Here is a 15,808-nt window from a genome sequence, read left to right as displayed (position 1 = left end):
ACAGGTCTCTTGCCTGAATTTATTGAAGACCCTGGAGAAAAGAGGCTGCAAAGCCAAGCAACAGAAACTCCTAGTTTATAAAAACAAATACATGGCCCAGAAGCTTCACTGTTTAGATCAGTAAGTCACAAAGGAAGTCAGGATATCAACATCCAGGCTCCACTGACCTTTGATAAGTCTTTCCCCTCCACTTGAAAGAATTACCTAACAAGCAGTTCCTTACAAGTACATCTTCATGTAACACCAGAACACATCAACTAAAACTATGGTAAGAAAACTTTTTTATTTATAAGAAAGTATTGATACTGGGTTTATAATAAAACAGGTTAAAAAATGGAAATAAGATCATGGCTGCAAAAGCAGGATAACCCAATAAAAATTATTAGCAAAAACCCTTTTGTATTGATGCTTTGGAGACTTATACTGTCATAGAAGAAAGAAAGAATGTAGATGATGGATTATGAAGCTTTAGAAGTGGAACAAAATCCAGAAGTATAAAATATAAGGTCAGGCACTTGCATACTAACAAGAACTGCAGCTTGAAGAGAGGAGCTTGTTAGCTGGAAAACAGAAGGATATATATAAAAAAAAAGGAATTAAGAAAATTTAGCAATCCCACAATAGTGATATTAAACCCTCACATGAAACAGGTGTGGAGAACACTATGCTGAAAGTTATTCCCTGCAGAAACAGAGGAACAGCAGGGCCACTAAGGCACTGCTAAGACTTAACATGGAATATTGAGGACAATTCTGAGCAGATATAATTAAAAAATGTAAAGTTTAGAAATATATCAACTGCAAACTATTCAGCACATAGCTGGATGAGAGTAATGAAGAGCCTTTTGGGAAAGAGGGGATTAAAAGATGACAGCTTTTCTAGCTGAGAAAAAATAAAGACAAAAAGAGAAGAAATGGGCTACTGCTTCTGTCTATAAAAGTATTAAGGAAATACATAGCAAGAATCCTTTAGACTCAAAAATAATGATGACAAAAAACATAGCTATAAATTGGTCACAAACAAGACTCCTAACCACTGGAACAGCAAGTTCTGGAACAGCTTCTCAGTAGGATACAGTTACAGGCTACATGTTAAGTAAAAGAACAGTTAAATGCAAAGGGCTTGCACAATGCCAGCCAGGGCTTGCACAGCGTGGGAGGGGAACTGATGATCGAGGTGATCTCTCCCAGTCATGCAATCCCACTGCTCAAGAACTCCACCTAATCACAATTAAGAGAATGAGCTGGAAAGTCCACAAGATGAAGAATTTGTAAGAGACAAAGACAATTAAGTAAAGTGATAGAGCTCAGTTTATTTTCTCTCTTTTTGACATGAAATATGTTTATGACTTGAAAATTTAATTGTGTGCATGCAAAGGTTAAATCTGTGAGACTAACCCCACACACACCTCACATGGCAAACTTCAAACATTTTCACTGGAGCATTTTGTATATTGTGCTTTAAGCTTCTTAAAACCAAAGAGTTAGTTCCTGATAAATAAGACTTCCTAAAACTCTGCTAGCACTAAGTATTTGTCACAGTATGCATTACTGTATCTGCGTAGGGAAGACTGAGTGGAAATTAAAGTAAAAGGCAACCACAGTGGAACAGATATTAATGGAGGATTCTCGCTAATATTTCAAGACATTATTAATTCAGGCATCAGATAAAGTTCTTTTAACAAAGAGCTGGTTAAATATGTTAATACTAAAATAAAATTATCAAATGACAGCCACCTCATTTCAACACTCAAAATTCATGAAGGACTAATACTTTAATTCCCTGTTTAGTTTACCCCTCCCAAAAAACCCAACCTAGCAGACTATACACTAAACAAATTCCATTTAAGCTAAGTATTATTACCAATTAAGGTGATCTTTTTTTAAAAAATAAGTCAAATCTAGCTTCTAATTCCTATTTCTAAAGAGCTAAAGTTTCATCTGCATAGAACTGACACCTTGAGAACTAGATATGACTAACCTGTGGTATCTGAATGTTGTCTGCTGGTCTGCTTGTAGCATCTTTATTGTACTGAGGATCAAATTCGGATGCCCCTGCTAAAACCATGATAAGCCCTGCAAAGATAATTGGAGACAAACAGAGAAAACGTCAGTAACATCCTATACCACCCAGTGATTTCTACAGAACACTTAGCCTTAAAAAACTTATTCCCTACTCTTCCTGCAACCATGACTATCCACATTCTCCATTTAGTGGATCCGTTACTCCTGCCACAGGGCAAAGGAGGCAAGAACCAATGCTTGGCACAAAACTAAATAGACTCTTTGAGGCTCCACTTTGCATGGCATCAAGTCTGGCATCTGATTCTAGGCATCTTCATAAAAACATAGTTACAACTTCGTTAGGGCTGGCAGATGTCACTGCCCAGCAGTTTGGTCACTTCTGCATGCTCACACACCCAGTCCTCTCAGCAAATTCATGTGCCTGCACCACAACGTGTGCACTGGAGGGGGAGGCATGAAAGATGAAATTTAACTCAATTTTCTGTTCAGTCAGCATGAAAATTCACCAATTTTTTTCTTCTTTTAATCATCAGAAAAGCAGTTCCATAAATACCCCTTCAAACAAATCCCACAAATATGATGGTCAGCTCTTTTCCTAATGCAATTGGGAAAATCCATACTACCTCAAAACATTCTGTTGTGTAATTAAAGATGAAAGACCAACATAATGGGGCATTTCACCCCCATTAAGAGCCTGCTCATGAACATAGCAGATTTTCCAGCCATAGCCTAAGAGAAAGCTCACCCCATCACCCCAGGTTAAAATAACTTTTTCAGCAACAGTTATTCAACTTCATTCTCAGATTTTGAGCAAGTTCTCTTCTGAGCAAGACAAAGTTGTTTTTGCCTACTTGCAGTGCTCAGTGAATTCCACCTATTAACAATTAGCAAAGTTCCCTAAGCATCAGTTTTCATTTCTGCTCTTGATTATCTACTTCCTGAGCACAGCATGTGGAAGAGTTTCAGGCACCTATAAATACTTTCCAATTATTTAAGCTCCACAACTGCCAATCATCAGAGAAAGGAAGGGTTTTTAAAACTCATTTGTCTTGAAACTTTGAAAATGTCTAACACAATGCAAGCCTTGCAGCTTTGCCTTGCCTCTTCCCTAGCCTGGTTTGGTTACATCTGCCCAGGCTGAAGCCTTGAGTTTTGGCACTGGTACCACACCACTGTGGAGTGCACAGCCAAGAAAAAGCCTTACCCAACCACTGTGCCCAAGCCATCTTAGCTGCACCTCATTTTTCATTCAGCCCATACAACAGCCCTCAGTGGAAATAACTGACCCACTGCTGACCCCAGCACTCCCTCAATGTGTTAAGTCTTTAAATAAAGCCATCTAAACTTCAGCTTAAAAAGTTAACCCATCTGTAGGAGAGACACGGCAAGCCTCAAAGCTATGGTTCTGAGCAAGGTTTAACATGAAATAATCTACTGTTGACAATGAGTTTGGAGAAGGAAGAGGTTTCCAGTGATCTTCAAAACAGCCACAGAGGTCCCACCTACTCTCCCATTCCTCCTTTCACACCAAGATTAAGAGTGGAGAGCTTCAACTGGTCCAAATTAACCTCCCAACATGCAACGTAGTAAAATCCAACCTAGAACTGATTAGTACCATGCTAACTCTTCAGACCCACACCAGCTTCCAAACTGAAAGATCTAGTTCCACACCTGAGGATACTTCAGACCAAGAAGTCGTTCTACATAATGCATCTACTTACGTTTCATGTCCATGTTCCGTGTTTTATAGACAAAATATGTATATATCTGGGTTGTCCGAATGAGAATCTGATCACCACTGTATCGTATCGATCGGTACCACCAGGAACCCTGCAAAGTTTAATAAGAATAAAATTACATCAGAGGCAACCACAAAGCATGGGAACAGCTATGCTGGATCTCCTCATCTCTGTTCACAACCTGGCAACTCAGCCCAACTCATTTTACCCATGTCAAGGTCAACTGAATTTCACAAAGGAGAAGGAAACAATAAAAATGCACACAAAAGCACACCAATAAATTCATCTAAAACAATCCAACACTAAAAAATTATCTCTAGCCTAAACAATTCCCCTCAACACACATGTACATATTGGTTTTGCTGTTGTTTTATTGAATTCAATAGACTAAATCCATTCACAGAATCATAGAATCACACAGAATCACAAGGTTGGAAAAGATCTTTGAAGATCATCAAGTCCAACCATACCCATCCTAAGATAAACCATATCCCTAAGTACCTCATCAACCCTTTTTCTGAACACATCCAGGGAAGGTGACTCAACCCCCTCCCTGGGCAGCCTGTTCCAGGCCATGACAACTCTTTCAGTAACACATTTTCTAATATCCAATCTAAACCTGCCCTGGTGCAGCTTCATGCCATTTCCCCTTGTCCTATCTCCTGTCACCTGGCTGAAGAGACCATCGACCACCTCTCTACAACCTCCCTTTAGGTAGTTGTAGGTGGTGATAAGGTCTCCCCTCAGCTTCCTCTTCTTCAGACTAAACATTCTTAGCTCCCTCAGCCGTTCCTCATAGGATTTACTCTCCAGCCCCTTCCCCAGCCTGGTTGCCCTTCCCTGCACTCACTTGAGGACCTCAATGTCCTTCTTATGGTGGGGAGCCCAGAACTGGACACAGCACTCAAGGTGTGGCCTCACCAATGCCGAGTACAGGGGCACAATTACTTCCCTAGGCCTACTGGCCACACTGAATTCATTCAATTTACCACTTGTTATATACATAGGAACTCGTACTGCAACACAGCAGTCCAGCCAATGTCAGTTTAGGCAGATCAAGGACAGGCCAGTAACAAAATAGGAGATATTGGTCACTGCAAAAAAATAATTTAATTCACCTAATCAGAAAATGCTTTTCAGAAGGGGAATCTGGATGTGCCCTGGTGCCCTTGCTGTGGATTTTCAGAATTAAGCCATATGCCTACAGGTTGACAGAAAAACTTTTTCACACCTTCAGAAGTGCTCCAGTAATTCCGTTTTTAGCATTCCACTGCTGACTTCAAATTACAGAACTCATTGCACAGATGATGCTCTACAATATATTTTAAGAAAAGTGGTGTGCTGGGTTATAAACTGCAGCCTGTCCATCAAACTCCTTGTAAGTAAAGCTCACTAGAATGAGAAAAAATTACAAGAGCTAGAGATGTGTCTTGGATAAGTTTATCCCAAGCGAAAAGTAACTGGCAGTAGAAGTAGTAACTGATGCCTACTACCATTCATTCAGTAGGCAACAGTGTAAACTCCCCTACCACAGCAAGAACTCCACAATTAATTATTTGGGAAATGCTCTAGGATTGGCTCCCCACAAACACTTTTCTTTTTATAAATGAATTAGTGTTGATCCTTCCATGAACAAGTGAACCCTGATACAAAGTAGTATGCAAGTTAAGTTTTCCTGCAGGAAAGAATTAATTATTATCCCACAACTATCCAATGTTTGCCTATGAAAAAATGTAACAACAGCCAGACCCAGTGGCTGGGTCAGTGGAGGTGTAGGAAGAACTATGCATCAGTATTTTCCTTTCAGTTGATCTAGATTCCAAGGGTGGAACTAGCCTTACTTTATTTTTAGATGCCTATCTCAGATATAGGAGGACTACACTGTAGTTAACTTCAGCTCCTTTATTGATTCATAAAAGATAAACTGGCCCACTAAAAGCATGAGTCATGCAGTGTGTCTGTTTTAGAATGAAATGATAAAATAACCTGCTCCATAAAAACTACTCTCCCTCTCTCCACTGATTGTAAAAGAAATTCACAGTGCCAAGTCTAGTATGAGGGTAAGAAGAGGCAGATTACTTTTTTCCCTCTGCTCAGGACATTTCTTCCTAACAACAGAAAGGATGTTTACTTTCACTGGGGCTGTGATAAACCTGGTATAAATCACTAAAAGCACACGTATACAAAAAAGCCTCAACAGGGACCAACTGAAACCTAGAAGGAAAGACTGGAAAAATACAGAGATGTTATACCCTGGATTTTAGGCTTATTCAACAACTTGTTGAAAACACCACATCTAATTCCCTACACTAAACCTTCAGCAATTCAGAAAGACTCTAAGAGAAGGGATAATGCCTAGCTGAGGCTCTGTGCACAGAGATGCAAGCAGTTGCCAAGTCCCCAGGACACTTTCTCAAATGAAAATCTTGTTCCCCAGAGCATGAAGGTTTCTGGGTGTTGATTTTCTGAGACTTTCTTCATGCCATCCTCAAATGCACGATCACTGGGTAAGTGACACCGTTCAAAAGCAATACTGTAGGGCAAGCTCAAGCCCTGAAAAACCACTCACCTAGCAATTGTTTCCTCAGACAAAGGAATCTCAAGGGCAGACATCTCATGGTGTACAGACCATAATAAAAAGTGAAGTTATGAAAACAAAGGCAGCCAGGAGAAACCAAAGCAACAACACTGTTCCACATGCAGTAATCATTCTAGTACCACCAGGTACAGACATACCGGTCTTGGCTCTACAATACCACCACTGAATATATTCTTGAGTTCATCACATCCATCACATCAATTTTCATGCGACAAATGACAGAAGGTGCAAGACAAATTACGTAACTCAGTCTCTAACTCTTGTCGTTTTCCCTGCAGCCTCCTCTCTTACCATGGAACTACATTTTTTTGGAAACTCTACAGCAGCTACACTTTGTTCATAATAAAAGAAAACACCCACATGAGGAAAAAGAACCTCACTCTCTCTATGAAAGGCAAGAACAAGCAACTCTACTGATGTCTAAACCAGCGTTGTTTACTGCTTTGGTTGCAGAGGGTAGATTATTCATCAGATAATACTTACCACAACAACGGGAAGAATAACCATAAATGCTAATCCATACACAAGCAAAACCTAGAGAAAAAATATAAGATGCAGTGCATTAGACACTTCAGGTTGTTAATACCACTCTTGTTTAATCTTTATTCTAAAATGCAGTCAAGCAGTGTGACCACAAGCCTACCATAAATTCATGTGAGCTTATTGCTTAACACGTATCATTACTTCCGAAGAACAACTTACAACTAATATAATCAGTTGGGTAGTGTTTACATAAGGAGTAGCAGTTTACTGTAAGTAACCTTTTAAATCATACACACGTTATCTCAGGTGGGTTTCTTTAATTAAAGAGTTGGCAGCTAAACTGTGATGCAATGGACAAAAAAAAAAAAAAAAAAAAAAATCAAGCAATCCAGCCAAATCCCTTACAGCAGCAGATGCAAAGGAAAGAACATTTAGACACTGCATGATTACAGCATCACTAGGAAACCAAATGGAACCAGTGAAACCCAGCAAACAGTTCTACACACGTTTCCTTGCAACAACAAACACATGCTTTTTGTAGCAGGGGTGACCACGGTACCACCTCATCACTACTGCAGCGAGATCCTTCTAAGCATTATCAATACTCTACTCTCAAAAGTTAGATTTAAGCTACTCCAACACTTTTGACTCCTGAAATTTGCTTCCAAGATGTACATTTGGACCAAAGTAGTATTATTAACTATGGGTTTTGACTAAAATGTGCAGAATGAAGCACAAACATTTTATGAACACTTGAACATTCACCTTAAAATCTTACTTAGCTGACTCACCAAAATTGAATTTTTCTGATCCACAATCCAAGCTGGCAAAGCTATTCCGAAGCTTGTAGCTGTAGGATAAAAGAAACAGAATTTAATATTAAAAAAGTCCTTAATATTTTAACTCTAGCATTAAGTCTAACAAACAAAAACCCAACAAAACCACCAATCTACAAAAAAAAACCTCAAGTTTATCACTTCAATAAGCAAAATTCTAACAAATTTAGCAAAAAAACCCCAGAAATACACTCAAGTGTGCAGTAAGAAAACAAGACTTCAAATGCAACATCTGAGATGCCAAAGATTTGAGCTTAACATGTTGCAGTGAAATAGGTATGCAAGATGTATTAATATACAAAACCAACAAAGATTACACAGATTGAAAGATTTAAGAGCCTTGCATATTTCAGCAGTTTAAATACATATAGGTCAGTAAATACGGGTACTGTAAGAAAACTCTGGGCAAATTAATTATATGGAGAAAGTTTTATTAGCTTGTAATTTTAGGGAAGTATTCCAACCTGTACATTGTAAAAACAAAACCCTCTGCCACTTCAATTTACTGTGTGATTGGTAAGAAAGTGAGAGGAACATAAAAGACATGATTCTTGAACAGTTACATGAACAGATCTGAACACAGAATAGCATGAAATAGCTCCTCTTCAAAGCCTTTAGAGGGAATAAATTGAACTTCACAAACATTACCTATCCCAACAGTAGAAATTCTAGGAAACCAAGGAGAAGGGAAAAAAAACAAAGTCACCAAGCTTCACACATTTCTAGGGCCTGTTTAAATTAAAAATAAAAAAATAAAAACCCCACGCTTTCCTCTGTACTAATAGCTATCAATGAGGAGCATTGCCTTCAATATGGAAAGACTGTTTTTAAATACTCTCCAGGTCATTTTCACATTCAGTATTTTACTTTTAGTAAAGGAGCAAGTCATGACAAGGACAAGAAAATATTGTTTGCCCACCTCCTACCTCCATGCTGGTTCAGTTGGACAGAGAGGAGTACCATTTGCTGTTCCTTTGTGCTGGGCACAGAGGTTGGGATGTTCCTGATCTAACTTGGTTAGACACATCTAACATCAGATGTGTTTCATCTCATACCAGATCATACCTCTACAAAGGGACTGTCCCCATTCTTTGACTACACAGAACTGAAAAAAACCTATAGTACATAACTTGGATACAGCTTTTTACAGTACAAGCATCTAAATGAAGATAAAATTTGACTAAATTAGCTGCTTGCACTTCAGTGTGGAAAAAGGTTACCGAATAGAGGATGTGAGAGAAAATGTCAGGCTTCTTCCCACCCTTCAGATAAAGAAACAATGTGACATCTAGAAGCAAATCAGAGAACTCCAATTCCACTGCAGTTTGAGTTAGGGTTTCAGAAGAGAGGTGGCTTCACACTCATAGTGCGAACTGCCGCCCTAGCAAAGAAAATTTCACTTCACCCTTCAGGAATCCAGAATCCCTTTTAAGTTTGTGAAAGCAATCTCTGAGCCAACTGTACACAAGGACCTTCCTGCCCATAAATCCTCAGCTTTTGGCTGAGTTTTCTTTTGAAGTCACAGCCTCAAGTCTGGTCAAGGACACTGACATACTGGCTAATCTGAACTCCTCTGCCTTGGAAACACCATGGTAAGAGCTTTGCGGATGTGAAAAAACAGTTTAGCATCCTAGGAAAGTTATTTGTGCACATATTAAGCTCAAATTTACAGAGCCATTTTACTGATACTGTGACACCATTTCTGAAGCAAGATCTTAATTTGTATTTTACAGATAGAGGAAGACAGCCCTCCTACTTGCCTGGCTAAGAAACCAAGACAAGCTAGGAGCTGAAAGAAATTTGTTGTGCTATAAAACACAGCGGTTAAAGAAACTGAACCACCACCTTAGTCCCTCAGAAATGCCTTTGTGAGACTCTGATTTACTAGGCACAGGGGTTTTTTGAAAGGGAGAGGGAAGAATGTTTCACTGCAACACTGGTCCAGGGGCTGAGGGTTTTTCCCCTAACAACTTCCCATGTTGGATGGATACAATTCAGAAAGAATTTCCAGCACAGAGTCCCCTCACACATCGTCCTGTAACTTCATGATTAAATCACTCATTCCATTTATTACTTCCAAGCTGGCCATAACCCATTCCAGGTAGGTATGTAGTATAACTTGGTCCCATGAACTGCAATGTCTCAACAAGCAGATATTTATGGAGGCTTGTCCTAACAGCTGGCAGGTTTCCTTTTTGCTTTCAGTGACTATCAGAAACAGCTAGAAATGTACAATATCACAGAACTGCAAGGACTAGAAGGGACCTCAAGAGATCATCAGGTCCACCCCCCTTGCCAAAGCAGTTGCTTCCTCACAACTAGTCCACTTAAAACAACAGTCACAAAGATGTTACACAAGTGACTCATGCAACTGCAAATTCAAGGAGCAGGGGGAAAATCTATTAACTTTCACCCTTAAATTGTTTGAGCTTGGATCATCTACTGCAAAACTTTAATACACCACTGTCAGGATAATTTCCAGCTACCTGCTCAGGAACAATCTACCAGCGCAGGGATAATCACCAGGACTCCTCCAGATGAAGGTGGCACAGAGCTATACTCACGACTGCTTCCAGAAAATGGATGGCAGATGTGTATACACTATTTATTTAAATATATATGTATCCTCATGTACGTCCCTTGGAAGTGTGTTTATTGCCTTATGGCTCGTTATTAATTTTTCCACACATTTGATTACAAATACCAAGAAATGTTTAAAATAGACTGTTTTTTTTCACTTACACCTCCTTTTAATGCTAACTAGTCTCTCAAAATCATTACTGAATTGAACTAATAAAAAAGAACTCCAACCCTTTTCTTTTCTCCCCACAGTAAGAAGTTTGAGAATTGATCAGATGCATTGCTTCTAACCACAGGAAAAAGACAGTCCACTTGAGAAGCACTCTGAACTCAAAGTATCTGATATTACAAAGCTCAATGCACAGAAGTCATAGGACTTCTATCATTCATAATTGTTACCTTGTGGTCCATCTGGATTACCAAATTCTTCCCAGTTTTTTCGTGATTCTTCATCAGTTAGGCTAGTTTGAAGAAGAGATAGCAAGTTAACAGAGAAGTACATCAATTTCTCTAAATCATTAATATACTTTAAAATGTGGCATTTATACCATCCTTCAGATACGGTTTGACAAGCTAAACAGCTTCTGATGTTTGCATGAAACCTGATGTGAAACAATACTCCTGCATTCCTTCATGACACACCAGTAAATATTATAGCACTCTCACAGCAAAAGGAATCAGACACAGAGGTGCACCCTTGCAGTGGAGATGGAACAGTCACATCTCCCTTTCAGCAGTGACCACGTACCCAAAAAGCACTTTTCAATGACAGGTTACAGTACAGCTGATTCTGAAAGACAGCAAAGGCTGAAAACACCTTTTTTGGGAAGGAAGGTGAATATGCAAGATGAGTTCATGCAGCAGAAGCTATCCATATGGGCTTATAATTCTCTTATTCTAGACTTTAAGCCTTTGGTGGCATGTGTGTTCAGTTGGGTTCTTTCCTGGAACTCCCTAGTTTCACATTTAAGAAGAGAGAAATAAATTAAGACACCAGCACCTAAACCTTACGGTTTCTATACCTGTTCTGTAACGACAGTTTCTTGGCAATAATATACCACCTCAACCAGAATCCCTGTCAGTAGAAGGAAGAATACTGCTTTAGGAAACAGAACACCATCCATTCACTATATGGAAGATTTGTCTCATGGAAGAAACCCAGGGAACGAGTCAGACATCTCCTGATCGCTTCCAAGTCTCACATTTGTTAAGAAGCAGACTCACTGAATGGGTAGCTTTTGTGTTCTTTAGGACAGTGCAACTTTCATTTTCTTCAAGACGTGCTTCTGCCACGGCCCTTGCACTAGTGTTTGAATCAATCTGCATCACCAAGCATCTGAGTGCTAGCTTGCAAAGTAAAGAAGTGAGATGTCTCAGGAGTTCAGAAAACTCAGATACCAGGAGTTCAGATACCAGAGTACCCTATTGAAGGGACTTTTATAGTGATGCTGATACATTTAAGCAGAAAGCATGATTCCAGAACTGCTCAAGCGAGTGTGGCCTTGGTTCTCCTCATCTCACTCCAAACAGGACTCTCAGTCAGTAAGATCAAACACATAGCTGCTTTTAAGTCAGTTTCCTAGCTCTCTGCTGATGTGAGCAACACAATGAATCCCTAGAATGGAAGAAGGCTCAGAGAGGATGGGTAAAGACAATGTACCAAGCAGCTCAGACTGACCATAATGACTTGCCACAACTGTTGTAAAGAAGCTGACTTTGTCTCAATATGAAGGGGACAGGAGGGTGGCCTTTCTTTTAGATAAACACCACCAACAGCAGAGCAGATCAGCTGGCAGGCTAAGTGTTTCTGCTCAAGTTCATTAAAAAAGTATGAGAGCCTTCTCAGGTTTGCAAGACCAGCATGGGAGGAGTACAGCTCATCTCAACATAAGCATATAAAACCTAGACAACTTGTAAAACAGTTTTGAAGACGACAATGGTCTTGAGCTCACTTCAACCCAAAAATGCCTTCCTAGCACTTGGGGATGCCCAGTGTCAGAACAGCGAGCTTATTAGAGAGACTGGTAATAGGTATCACGTTGCTATTCAATTGAACTATGTATTGAAATTGCTGTATCTTGCTAAGTCCTAACTCACAAAATATACTGAAAACACAAGTGTTGTCACACCACTAAATCAGAAGTAATGTGTAACATCAACTGTTTTCAGCTAAGCAAATCAGATATTAAATATTATGTGACCACGCATGGAGTATCTAAGAGGGCCTAGTCAGAGAGTACTGGACTCTGACTGATGATCATTTAGCAGAGAAAAGAATATAAAGCTGCATTAACATTCCATGTAGGGACAGCATTACAAAAACTCAAGCCCCTCTCTCGATTATGGAAAAATTCAACAAAGGGATTTCCTTTACACTGAATTCTAGTATTATACATCATCTCTCAGATAAAAGCTGAATCCTCCAATCTTCCTTTCCTTTACAGTATTTTTTGGTCTTATCTCTGCTTATAGATTTTTGTTTTAATTTTCTTTTAAGTTACTCTAGATATGAAATAGTCATTGACTGAAAAATCAGGACTGCAAGTGCAAATGAAAAGGGACATGGAGGAGCTAAGAGAAAACTGAGTCTGAACCAGAATGAAATATCTTTGTCACTAAATGTGAACAGAGTTAAAGTCCCATCTCTTACCCTTTGGCTTTATCACTAGGTAAAGCAAGCAGTGGTTTTGGCTTTTTTTACACAATGCTTCAAAACTGCTGCAACAAAGTTAGTAGGATCTGCAACACCCATTTTGTTCTTTGAGATTTCCTATGTATTGCACTGGAAACACTTCACCTAGCTGACATGGAAGATTAATACAAAAACTGACACCTATCAGTATGCTGCTGTTGTTGCTAAACAATTAAGCTACCCTTCCTAACTTTCACAGAACAAGCATGCACTGAACCAAGATGTTCCTTGGCTGCTTAGGTCATCCCTGCTATTACCTTAGAGGTTTCCCACCCCGTAATACCGAGTTCCCATTTTTTGCAGGCAAAAGAGAAACTTACGCTGCATAGGCCTTAGCAATCCTCATGAACATAACTTCATCTCCTCCTTTGTCTGGGTGGTGTTTCAGTGATAACGCACGGTATTGTTTCTTTATTTCTGCTATACTTGCTCCCTTAAAAAGGAAAGTTTTGAGTTATTAATAAATTCTTCAAAACAAATAAATTCTCTATCTATCAAGCAGTATTCCCCTGAACCATTTACTGAACTAAAGAATTATGTTTGAATACAATATGATCATGAAACTACGTATTTAACTCATGGAAACAATTCTTTGTCTAGTAACATTTTTATAGCAGTTACATTTTTAAAACAAGTTAGAAGTTACAGTATAACAGAAGACATTCTCCTGGCTGAGTATTGGAGTTTTTTTCTGGATTACTTTGTTCATCCACCCATAGAAAAAATAAGGCTGCCTTACCTGTCTGATAAACCTTATCTTATAGTAAACTTATTCACGAATTTGAAGAATTCTCACTTGCAATACTTTTTTATTTAAGCAGAGTTCATAGATCAAGTAAGACAGTTCACTTGCAGCTTGTAGACAGAAATAAATCTGTCACTCACCAGAAACAGTGGATTGCCCTACCGCCTAAGAATGCCTTTGACTAGAATCATCCTACCCATAAATTATTTCAAGCTTCTTTGAACAAAGGGAATACATCACCTGTACCTGAGAGGGAGATATCTACTTTTATTCTACTACAGAAAGTTGTTAAATGCCACCTGCACATTAATTTCAGGTTTAGCTGTGTACTTTGCTGTTCAAGAAAACCCACAAAGCTTCCTAAGTGCAGATAAAGTTTTTCTAGTGCACTATGTGCTAAGTTTCACAGCACCATTACCACAGGACTCTTCTAGCACTTTGTGGCAGAGAGGCCTAGCACACTGACCTCAGCTGCATATTAAACACACAAGTTATTTAAAGATGATGATACTGTTTCAATAAATCTAAACCAGAAATTAAACTACCCTGAGGCTTCAGTTGCTGTTTTCAGACAACGTGTCTATCATTCTCCAACACTATTTTCCAACACTATGCCTGTCTCATTTAATGCACAGGACAGATTTACTCTGTAAATTAGACTTCAAGTAAAAATAGCCATTTCAAGACGAGATTAAAGGAGTGGCAGGAACTCAGAAGTGGAAGAAAGAGGAAAAAAAAACAAAGAAAAACAAGTCAGGTTCATCGAAGGGAAGGGTGTTCATTGCTTGTATGAATGCTGCCCATTCTGTCTGCCACAGAGGTTGCATGTGATCCCTAATAAGCGGATGACAAACTTTACATCTAATGTTAATTGCTTAGTCCTCATTTTCAAAAGCTAGACTACAGAGGTTAGGCCTGACTTGGAGAAATGCTTGGCAGCCGAGGCAGCTGGTGTTCATCAGCACTCTGCTTGGAATACACAGCTTCCCAATATTAACTACCTGCAAAAGAATTAAAGTCACCAATTGTTTTTCTTAAAGAATCCAAAATTATAATCAGCTTTGAGCTTCATCTTTCTGCCCTGGATCCCAATCTGTCAATAAAGACAGATTTACTGATGTATTGAGTAAGTATCCGAGTGCCTTATGCAACAGTGAATTTCAGTGATGGGCTTCAAAAAGAGGTATTCAAAACAAAGTGCTGTTATCTGATATAAAGGTGCATGTAAATTATATGACTTTGTCCATGCTGTGGTTCTCCTCTGGAGAAAAAAATCCTGTTACAAGCTGGTACACTAACAAAAGATTAAAATAAAGTTTTAAAAGGATCTTGGCCATCGGGTGAATGCAAAGAATCAAATTATTGCGTACCAAAACTTTCAAGTGCTCCTTCTTTTAAGTGTGGGGTTTTGGGGGGTTGGTTTTGGGGGTTTTTTTTAAAGCAACTTTTCCATTATTTAACACCACTGTATCACTAACACCTGCAGGGCTGGCAACGATTCGATTTTCCACTTTCACGGTAACAGAAGAAAGCTGTTAACTTTCATCTACCCCAAACAGGAAATTTTTCAAGGGGATTTAACAGACATCATCTGACAGCACAGAAACACGCTCTGAAACTTTGGACTCCATTTGGAACCCTACTTCAACTGCTCTGTCTTCACACCAATCTTTTCACCCCCCTTGTAACACCTCTGGCTTTAATTTGACTTTGTCCTGATGACATGTACCATTCCCCTACCCGTTCTCCGAGCATTCCAGTATTGGTTTCTTCACCTGGGTAACTTGCATGTCTCTTCAGCACACACACAATGAATAAACATGAGGTTACAATTCATCACATGTGTACTCTCCCCCTGCTCCCCCAAGGATGTTACTTGTAGAAGTTTACCAAAGATGACAAAAGAAAACCCTCTGATGACCTAGTGCCTACCATCACTTGTTACACAAAGCTAATCCTGACACATACACATTTAAATTGCATGGCTCCAAGTGATACCATTCAATGATAAAAATTTATCTTGCTCCAGTAAGTCAGTGAGAGAACGCAGGTCAGACATGAGCCACAGAGGAACCAAGCAGAGGCTGAATTTAAATAACTTGCCTCCACA

The 15,808-nt window shown here is 39.2% G+C and overlaps 1 protein-coding gene across 1 annotated transcript in view; it reads right to left on the bottom strand.

Moving 5' to 3' along the window:
* The window catches only part of SEC63 (SEC63 homolog, protein translocation regulator), a gene marked incomplete at its 5' end in the record, with an annotated part of 60,160 nt that overhangs the window by 23,669 nt on the left and 20,683 nt on the right, over nt 1-15,808 (bottom strand). The window contains 6 exons of the mRNA XM_084261983.1: nt 1,981-2,075; nt 3,746-3,854; nt 6,846-6,896; nt 7,637-7,695; nt 10,661-10,722; nt 13,274-13,386. Of these exons, the coding sequence (XP_084118109.1) occupies nt 1,981-2,075; nt 3,746-3,854; nt 6,846-6,896; nt 7,637-7,695; nt 10,661-10,722; nt 13,274-13,386 (489 nt within the window). The remainder of the gene's footprint in view (nt 1-1,980; nt 2,076-3,745; nt 3,855-6,845; nt 6,897-7,636; nt 7,696-10,660; nt 10,723-13,273; nt 13,387-15,808) is intronic.

The sequence above is a fragment of the Gallinula chloropus genome, assembly GCF_964237585.1.
Source record: "Gallinula chloropus genome assembly, chromosome: 3".
In the NCBI taxonomy this organism is placed as follows: domain Eukaryota; kingdom Metazoa; phylum Chordata; class Aves; order Gruiformes; family Rallidae; genus Gallinula; species Gallinula chloropus.
Note: the sequence above shows the minus strand (reverse complement) of the source record. Positions and strands in the feature narration are given on the sequence as shown.